This window comes from Gossypium hirsutum, chromosome A03, assembly GCF_007990345.1.
Source record: "Gossypium hirsutum isolate 1008001.06 chromosome A03, Gossypium_hirsutum_v2.1, whole genome shotgun sequence".
Lineage (NCBI taxonomy): Eukaryota > Viridiplantae > Streptophyta > Magnoliopsida > Malvales > Malvaceae > Gossypium > Gossypium hirsutum.
The window spans coordinates 104,346,013-104,356,769 of record NC_053426.1 but is presented as its reverse complement, the minus strand read 5'-3'; the positions used below and the strand labels follow the sequence as shown (position 1 = coordinate 104,356,769).

The window sequence follows — 10,757 nt, the reverse complement described above, 5'->3', positions numbered from 1 at the left end:
TTTTATCTTAATTATTTTTTATTAGATGTTAGGTTTTTGTATAAAAAATTTATGTTTGTAGGACCATAATCTAAAGATAATGTTGAGTGATTTTAAATTCAAATTTTTTTAGGTTTGGATCCATCTAATTTTACTTTCACATATTCAAATAATTTTAAATTTTATAAATAATAAATTTTTAATTTTTAATGTAATAATTTATTTTACTTTAATACGATGACAAAGCAATTTAAATTTATCTTAAAAAAACATGAATTATATATATTTAATAAAGTCATTTTATATAAAATAATCAAAATGCTTATTGCATGTAAAATTTATTATTTTATGATATTATCTGAATTAACAAAAGTATCTTTTTTATTATTCATTATTATATTTGTTAGAGTGTGACCTAAATTTTTATTAAAATAAAATACAAGTAACAAGATAGGAGAATCCACTATTTGAATAAGGTGTTTCAATCTTATTGCATTACTCCTATTAGATGTTGATTAGAATAAGATTTTCTAAACTTATAAATAGACGCAATCTATACTCCTTGTAATCATTTGAATTCGATATAGTGATTTTTCTTCTCCTTTGCTTGTAAAATTTGTTTGTTCTATTTTTTCTTTGTCATTATTGACATTCTATTTTGACAATTGAATAACTTTTTATCTATCTTATTAAATTTATAAACCTAATACTCATATTCTAAAATATTTACTTTAATATCCAAATATATTATAATAAGCTCAAACCCAAACAATATACACCTAAACTTGAAATAAACTAATTATAGCCCAATTCTCAAGCCCAAAATAAAAAGAAATTAAACATATTTTTTAATAAAAATTGTAAAAGTTAAAGCCCAATTCAAAATATAATTCAAAAAATAATATTTTATTAAGATATTAAATTTTTAATAATATTTTATGTATTACTAGTTATAATTATAAATATGTATTTTAATGTACTAAAGTACACGTAACTATTAATTTTAATATAATAATGTTATTATATTAATACTTATTAAATATATTATTTCATTATGTAATACTATATCACATACTATAATAGTATAGTAGTACATAAGATATTAATTATTATTATATATTATTTTTTATTATACTGGTTGAAATATCCTCAAAGTCCCTATACTTTTTCTACATTTGAAAATTAACCCTCCTACTATACTATATAATGCTATATCACATCATATAGTATATAATATATTAATAGTTTATATTATAAGCGAAGCCATAAAATTTTGAAGGGGGCGAAATTAAATTGTATATTTACAATTTTACCATTTTAATTGTCTATCTCTTTATAATTTTTAAAGAATTAAATAAACTTTTTATCATTTTGGGGGTCAAAATGTAATTTTATCACTGCTAATTTAAAATTTTATAAATTATAAAATGACCCAAATGGAAGATTTTTGTAACGACCCAAAATCCATAGGCACCGGAAAAGTGTGTTATCGGGCCTCCATCTTAGTAAACCGAGTTCGTAAATAATTATTAGGAATATTTGCGAATCTAGTAGTGTGTTTAATTAGGCTTTAATTAAGTGAAATTAACTTAATTTAAAGTAATTAGTGAAAAAGGCTAAATTGAATAAGGGGTAAAAGTTGGAATATAGATTAAAAGAAAATATAAAGGATTGAAATGGAAATTATGCCATAAGTAAAAGGTGAGGCGGCAAAGATTAAACAAAAATCTAAGATTTTTTTTTGTTGGAATATAATTATGTAAATAAATTATTTTAGTTATAAAATTATATTAATTAATTTAAGATAATTATATCATAAGATTTTTATATGTTAAATAGAGTATGATTATGACAAGCGTAAGGTGATAAAAATATACATATGTAATGATAATATTTATAAAATTGTAATATATTTTTTTAAATTAGTAGATATTTATTATTTATTATTATTAAAATTAAGAGATATTTATTCATTAAATAACTATAAAATAAGATTTTTATGTGATAATTAAATAAAATTATGACAAATGTAGAGTGATGATATTGAAAAATGTAAAACATGTGTGTGTTCAATTGTTATATATATATTTGCTGTTAAATAGATATTTATTAATTAAATATAAATTAAATTAAATAAAGTAAAAAGAAATAAAGCATAAAATAAATAGAAACAAAACAAAAGAAAAAGGAAAGAAAGCAGAGAAGCATTCGAAAGCTACAGGAAGAAATAAGAAAAGAAAAATTAAAGGAAAAACTAGGGTTTGGAAGCTTAAAATTTTAATTGGTAAGTCAATTAAGTCATTTTCTCTTAATTTTGATGTTTTAAAAGCTTTAGAACAAAGTTTTGTTGAAATTAAGTTGAAATTTTGAAAGTTAATAGATTTTTTAGTAGGGTTTATGTTGAACAAATGATGGAATTGGGGGTTTATTTGATAGAAATTTTGATTGGAATTGAATAAAGGATTGAATTGTAAACTAAGCTATAAGTTTTGAGTTTTAGGGATTAAATTAAAATAAATTCGAAATTATGAAAATATGATAAAAAATAGATAGTTAAATGGGAGTTTGGCAAGAAATTGAGTAGCAAAAAGGTATGAATTGAGAAAGAAAAATATATAGGTTTAGTTAGGATTGAAATTGGAATTAAAGTAAAAGTTATATAAAAATTTCAGCAATTAAATTGTGTTGTGTTAATGATTGTGAAATCATTTAATTGTTCATAGCTAATATCGAGCCTGAAGCATCGGCCCAAAAAGGAAAAGAAAAGATCGTCGAGGATTAAATCCGAAGAGAATTCTGATTTGTATCACTATAATTCAAACTTTATCATTATTATGTGTTTAATTTACTAATTATGTGTGATAAGTATTTTAAGGTAAGTGTTTAGTAAAATGATAAATTTATGATTGGGTACTGAAATTAAGACTCATACTGAACTGAATTATGGAATACTGAATATTGTTTTGAGTACTGAATTGAATTGTGAAGTTACGGAATATTGTTATATGTACTACATTGAACTGTGAAATTACTAAAGTAATGAATTACTGCAATACTGTGAAACTGATTGAAATAAGGAATTATATTTGATACTGAATTGAGGTAGAAATTGTACTGAAAAGTAAATTAAATACCCTGTTAACTAGTCGGGCTAGTCGGATATAGTTGGCATGCCATAGGATATGGAAGAGTATGGGTTTTTGCCGGCTTACTAATCAGGCACTTATATGCCGACTACTGTTACTGTTTTCGATTCGACACTTTGTGTGTCGAATACTGTTAATGTTACTGTTACTGCTACCGTTTTTTATTACTGTTTAGGTATTTTATACCGTTAAGGTGCAATGTGCTGTATTGGTGTGTTGGTTGGAATCCGTGTATCCGCCGAGTCCGAGTCAAGTTAATAGGGACAAATGAAATAAATTTACTGATAAAACTAAATTTGAATGATATAGCATATGTGAAAGGTGAGAATTGAAATAAAGAAATAAGAATGGTATATATATAATCAAATGATAACATAAAAAGATTAAATTGTTCATTAAGTGATGATAACTGTAATGTAAAAGTATGTGTGTGATTTAATGTATTTAATTATAAATTGAATTATAGTGATACCACTGAGTATATGCATACTCAGTGTACGGTTATTTCCGTGCGCAGGTTGTAGAAGTCAAGTACTGAACCAGCATCCAAAGCCAGACCCGACTTCAATAAACTTTTGGTGATGCATATTTTCTTTTGGTAATGTGGCATGTACATAGGATGTGTATAAAGGTTATTATGTTTTGAATATAAATGGTTAAAAAAATGTTAGTATTACAAGTCTAAGAATTATAATGAAAGAATTTTATCCATTTCAATTTAATTAGTACATTGATAAATTTAAATTGATATTATATTGATTGAGTTTGATTAGAAGGTATTTAGAATAGAAAATGAGTATGGGAAATGAGTTAGTTAAATTGGTTATGTTTGAAATGGATACGGTTTTAATTGCAAGAGGTTTTATGTAAAAAAAGTAGAAATGTTGTCGAAATTTATATAAAAACAAATTTCCGGAGTACTTGAATGAGTCATGTTTCACTTTTAATACATGTTTTAGACTTCGAGAGTTCATTATAGGGACTTAGTTATTAAATTATACTATTAATGTTATTTTATTTCTGAATTATTCGTAAGTTGTCTGATATGTCCGGTAATGCCTCGTAACCCTGTTCCGGCGATGGTTCAGGGTTAGGGGGTGTTACAATTTTCCATTCCAGGGGGTCGGAGCCTTTACCAACCCTTGGTTTCACCATTGCTTTATATATATGCTTCAATGATTAAACTTTAAACTAATGTAACATGGTATCTTTTATTATATTCTATAATTTAATAGTAGTACATCATATATTAATTATTAACATATATTATTGTTTATTATTATATTGGTTGAAATATGCTCTAAGTCTCTATACTTTTCATACATTTGAAAGTTAACCCTCCTACTCTATTATATAATGTTGTATAATGTCATATAGTATATAATATATTTTAATAGTTTATTCACATATATGCATCAATGTTTAAACATTATAATATCATATAATACTATAGATTTTATTATAACCAATAATATAATAATAGTTATATATAATGGTAGTACATTATATATTAATTTTATTATATATTATTGTTTATTATTATATTAGTTGAAATATGCTCTAAATCCCTGTATTTTTCTTATATTTAAAAATTAACCCTCCTACTATATTATATAATGCTATATCATATCATGTATAATATAATATAATAATAGTTTATATATGCATCAATAATTAAACATTATAATATCATATAATACTATATCTTTTATTATAATCTATTATATAATAATTATATATAATAGTTGTACATTATTTATTATAAATTAATTATTATTTTTTATTATTATATTAGTTGAAATATACTCTAAGTCCCTATAGTTTTTGTACATATGAAAGGTAGCCATCCTATTATATTATATTATGTTATATCATATCATATCGTATAGTATATAATATATTAATAGTTTATATATATACACCAATGATTAAACATTATAATATTATGAAATATTATATCTTTTATTATAAATTATAATAATAGCTTTATAATAGTAGTACATCATATATTACGTATTATATATTGTTGTTTATTATTATACTAGTTGAAATATGCTCTAAGTCCATATACTTTTCGTGCATTTGAAAATTAGCCCTCCTACCATAGTATATAATGCTATATCATATCATATCATATATTAATAGTTTATATATATACATAAATGATTAAACATTATAATATCATATAATACTATATATTTTATAATCTATATTATAATAATAGTTATATATAATAGTAGTACAGTATATATTACTTATTATATATTATTGTTTGCTATTATGATAGTTGAAATATGCTCCAAGTATCTATAATTTTTGTATATTTAAAAATTAATCCTCCTACTATATTATATAATGTTATATCATATTATATAATATATTAATAGTTTATATATATGCATCAATGATTAAACATTATAATATCATGTAATACTATATATTTTTTTATTATAACATATATTATAATAATAGTTATATATGTATTAATATTTTTAGTAATTGTTCTATACTATATTATATTCTTTTATGTTTTAGTAATGTATTAGTTTAGTATACCGATTTAAAGTTAGATTATAATTTTATAGATTTTAATAATTATTAATTTAATATATTTATGATGCTTATATAATTATAGGGTTAAAAATATATTAAATAAATATTTTTAAAAATTATTTAATTTTGTAAAAAATTATTATTAATTATTTTTTATATCAATTATTTATGTCTATGGTTGTTTGTTTATAAAGTTGGACTTTTTCAAATTTTGAGACGAATTTATGTCGACTCAAATTTTTTTGAGTTAAAACTCAAACAAATACGAGCCAGCTTTCGCTATTTTATCAGCTCTAGATATTTTGTTATAAAAGAAATCTGCTGCACATAAACAAATAAATTGTTAGAGCGTATAGCTTTTAGGATAAAATATATCTAAATTCTTATATTTCTTTACCTACTTTTATTTATAAGAATTTATTCTCTTAATTTTTTGAATTTAACAAATTTAATTTAATTATTAAAATAAATAAAAATGAAAAACTCATTTAATAATTGTAAAAAAAATTTCTAATAAACTTAACGCTGTAATAAACTTAAATTAAAAAAAAAAGTTTTACATTTTATCGATTGGACTTAAATCTAAATACGAAGAATGGGTGGAGTTAGAGCATTTTTTTAATCCTTAATTTATGCGTACGGATTCCAGAAATGAGGCCCAGTGAATAGGCCCGTCATAAAACATATCAATTTTTTGAGCACGTGCCTGTTTTGGTATACCAACCGAGCTTTCGCTTTATTACGAGTGGGGACGATAAAAAGAAGCCACCAGACAAAGGGAGAACAAATTAAGAGACCAATAAAAACACGTGCTTATATTAGAATAGACTTCAAAATGAGAACAGTACTTTCTTCTTCTTCTTCTTTTTTCAAAAGTAGAGAAGAAATGAAACAAGGTATCTTTTTCCAAGAGAAAAGTCAGTACATGTGACTTAAAAATAAAAAATAAAAAATAAAAAAGAATGGCATCCAATTAGACCGTCGATACAAGCATTAGGAAAGTGGTAGGAAGTCAGTCATCCCCATCACCAAAAACGTTCTCCCTCTCAACTTCAAACTTCGAACACCCCGTCCTTAATTATTCAGCCATTCTACTCTGTCTATGATTTGTATTTTACATGCCCTAAGGGATAGCTATTAAAAAACTAATATTAGATCAATTAAACTGCACATCCACTTGGACGGCATCAAAAAACACGGTTTTTAAGGTCTAGCAAGCATATGGAGATGCACAAGTCATCCTGAAAACAAATAAAGAAAAGACACGCGTTATTATTTGACGGATTTTAATTACATAATAATAATTTAATTATTTCAACCATAACAAAACTATATTTTTTAGAAAAAAGTTGTGGTCAAATAAAGACATTGGTTAAGAAATATTTAGTATTAGGGCAGAGTCCTGCTCTCCTTATTCACTACCGTGTCTGTGTGCTTTTCCTTTTTCAACTTTCGGTGCAACATTCAAATTTCAAATTGAGAAGTAAACAACTATTTTTTTTTTAATCATACAGTCTAGAAGACACCATCAAGGGAAACATTATTTGATTATTTTGCCGACACTGAGACTTTCCATTTTCCATGTGCTTAAATGGAATCAAGCAAAATAGTCCCTATTAGGTTTTTACTGCACGATTGTTCATAAGCCTCTGATTTTCTTTTATATTTTAAATATATTTAATAATTAACCATAAGTAAAATTATACTTTTAAGATCAGAAAATGAATTTGTGAATTACTATAACTCAAATGACTGATCAGATATTGTTCTTGTAGCATGGAAAATAATATAGGCAATGTGGATCGTGAACTAGCGGACTTTAAGAAATTTTGAATTTTCGATAATATGCCTTTCAATTGTTTTTTTTTCATTTTTTAAAGTAAGATTTCGTAATTAAAAAAAAAATACCTCTCTTTGCGCTTTTCCAGAAATCTCTGCAAAGACTTTCTCCGGGCGATTGGCAAATCTGCATAGAAATTCAAAACAACCGCTAACTTTAGCATAAATTTATTAAGATTAGAAACAATATCAGATTTTTTACACGAATTTAGCAAGTTCATGAAAATATAATATAAGCAAATAAAAAAAGGAGGAAATTAAGCAGACTCTGACCTCCATTGAGAGTTTCAAGAAGCTGTTGTCGATCGCTAGGAGGACTTGCCACTTTTGAGTCTATTGGTTCAACATTTTTTGAGTTTCCTTCAACTTCAACCGCGAGTTTTAAGATGCTCTCCGCCTAGTCAAAATTTTAGACAGGTTAATACCATTGAATATTTTAACAACAAAACAAGTTTTTTTTTAAAAAAATTGGATAATTAACTTATTGTTGAACAAACCTTATCTCGAGGTACATTAAAAACGGAAACCGTTCCGTTGTAGAAAATGGTTAAGGGAGCTATTTCAGGACCATTCTCGGATGTAGCCCTAAATAAAAGAAGATTCACAATTTTCACGTCAGTGATTTAAAATTTAAATCCGGTTTGTGAAGAACAAAAAGATAATTATATGGAAAGTAAGGAACTAATTGAGCACCTGGCAGCAGGGTTAAGAAGAGGTAAAGCTGGAAACAGACTCTGAGTTTCTTTAGGACTGGAAGGGACCGAAAAAGACTTGTTGGAGTCCATCTGATACACATTATCCTGACCCTGCGGGTTCTTCAAACTAGAGGCAATCACGGTTTTAATAAGCTCAGGATTCACCTTCGAAAGGGCGCCTTGAAGACCTGTTAAAATTAATTACGATTCAGCCATTGAAAAAACAAAGAACAAAAAGAAAAAGAAAAAGAAAGTAGATTTAGAGGTACCTCGAAAGCTTAGACGGCGATCGAGAGATTTCTGAAACCGAGATTTGCAGAAGTTCTGTTTCTCCATTCCAAAGAAATCAAGCTCGACGCTAGCTCTCGACATATTCTTTTAACTATAAATGAGAAAGACGATTTCCCTTTTTTTTTTTTGGCTCAGTTTCGTAAAGGAAACAGATGTGTAAGGTAAGGATGAGGAGAAAGTTAAATTTAAAGAGGCGGGGGGGCGGCAAGGGGAGAGAGAGGCGTATGAAAAAATTTTTAAGAAAAAAGAAAGAAAGAAAGAATGATACACGCCTTCCACGTGGAATCATTCACCCTTTGAAGGCACAAGTCCAAAACTAGATGACCTTGACAGCATTGTAAATAGTGTAAGATGGCTTAATGGAAGAAAATAGCGAATTTGGATTTTGTATTTTAAAAATTTAATATGATTATTTTATTTTTATTATTATTAACCATAGATTATGCTTGAAAGGTAGAATAAACATATTTAAAAAAATTATATTAAAGACATACAGAATTTGATTAAAGTGATAATTTTGAAATTATGATAGCTTATATTTAAATCTCACTATAAATATAATATATTTTATGAAAGAAAGAGATTTTATTATTTTTTAACTAAATTAATATCTAATTAATTTGTAATATTAACTTAATCAAACGTGTTTTGAGCTTTAAATATTAAATTATTTAAAAATTCCGGTTAGTTATTTATACTAACTAATAGTTTGATACTAAAATTATAGGAAAAAGTAATCTATCTTTAAGATTTGATTAAAAATGTATTGATTAGAAAAATACTCATTTATCTGGAGTTTTAATTAAAAAAGTAAAATTACGTGGATAAATACAAATCATGGTTTAATATTTGGAATTGATAAATAAGCACATGTCGTCCTCCTTCTAATGTCTAATTAATAACGATTGTTTAGAAGCAGCGAAGTATGATAATGTGGGTGGTAGTAAAAGGTGTGGGCCATGGCTTGCTTGGGTGATGGAGGTGGACTAACGTGATGTGATTGGAGGAGCGATCAAAGGTATTCAATTAATAGCATCTTTGACATGTACTTATAGCAGGTTGAAATGAACCATGTGTTTGACGTTTTCTTCTTTCTTTATTTTCATCTAGAAATAATTAGATTTTGCTCGGTCTTGCTTACAGCAATAACTAGACACCTAAATCACATGTCCTTTTTCTTCACTTTAATCTTAATATTTTTATTATTATTTATAAATAAAATCTAATAATTATATAATAAAAAATGTTATGAATTTGAATTTAACAAAATAAAATTTTAAGATGTTAATAATTAAATTTTTTTTTAAGCTTAAAAAATAGAGAATTACTTTTAATTTAAAATTTAAAATTTACATTTTAATCTTTTATCTTTCTATTTTTTGAGAACTATTTTAACATTTTAATTTTAAATATATGTATGGATGGATAGAAATTTGAAAGTTTAGGTGTGTTTGATTAAAATTAAATTGATTAGATGTTGAGAGGTGTTGAGTTTTAATAGATGAGTAGCTATGAAGGAAATGAATTGTGACCATGTATATTCACAGTGGATGACAATAATGTTTTCCCGTTCCAGAATTTTAAGTATTGCTCCTTCATTTAACATTGTGTGTCACTTCTTGTGGCCGATACATCAAGTGCAGCGAGTTGGAGGTTCACATGTTACATGTGAATTAATTAATTATATTCCAACCTAATCCTTAAATGGATGGATGCCTGTCAGAATGTTTTAAATCACCGCCGGAAACATTGATGGCATGCATCTTTTGATGGACTAGGATAATGGGGGTGGGGGGTGTAAGATTAGATGATGTTTGGTTGTTGTGGGTTTGGGACATACGGCGTTTGTTAGCCACACTGCCAAGCTAGTCTGTCGTGGGATGTTGCTGCCTTATGAGTATCCCAATGCTAATAGCCTGCACTCCATCAAAGAAATACTTAAGAAACACGTGCCTCAAACTTTTGAAAATTCAACCACTAATCATATTAAAGACGCAGCCTTATCACATGCTACAATTTTTCAATCCCTTAAATTTATTAAAGCTATTTGGTTAATTCTTGAATTTCTATTTTATCACTTACGGTAGTATATTTATATTAACACCATTCATTTATGTTAACAAGGCATAGATAGACAATCCAATTATGATATGTGACAGTCTTTTTGTATGTAATATGATAGGTATAAATTTAAAAAAAAAACTTTAAAGAATATGTGAATTAATAAAAATATAATTTTTATAAAATAAGGATG

At 25.7% G+C, this 10,757-nt stretch overlaps 1 protein-coding gene across 1 annotated transcript; it reads right to left on the bottom strand.

The window, feature by feature from the left end:
* Positions 1 to 6,466: 6,466 nt before the first annotated feature.
* Positions 6,467 to 8,815, bottom strand: LOC121220826 (protein TIFY 9). Its single transcript, XM_041100409.1, has 6 exons — positions 8,482 to 8,815; positions 8,211 to 8,400; positions 8,015 to 8,102; positions 7,791 to 7,914; positions 7,587 to 7,644; positions 6,467 to 6,919 (listed from the first exon to the last, which is right to left on the bottom strand). The coding sequence occupies exons 1-6, from the start codon at positions 8,582 to 8,584 to the stop codon at positions 6,889 to 6,891; spliced, it is 594 nt and encodes a 197-aa protein (XP_040956343.1). The 5' UTR covers positions 8,585 to 8,815; the 3' UTR covers positions 6,467 to 6,888.
* Between the last annotated feature and the right edge of the window lie 1,942 nt (positions 8,816 to 10,757).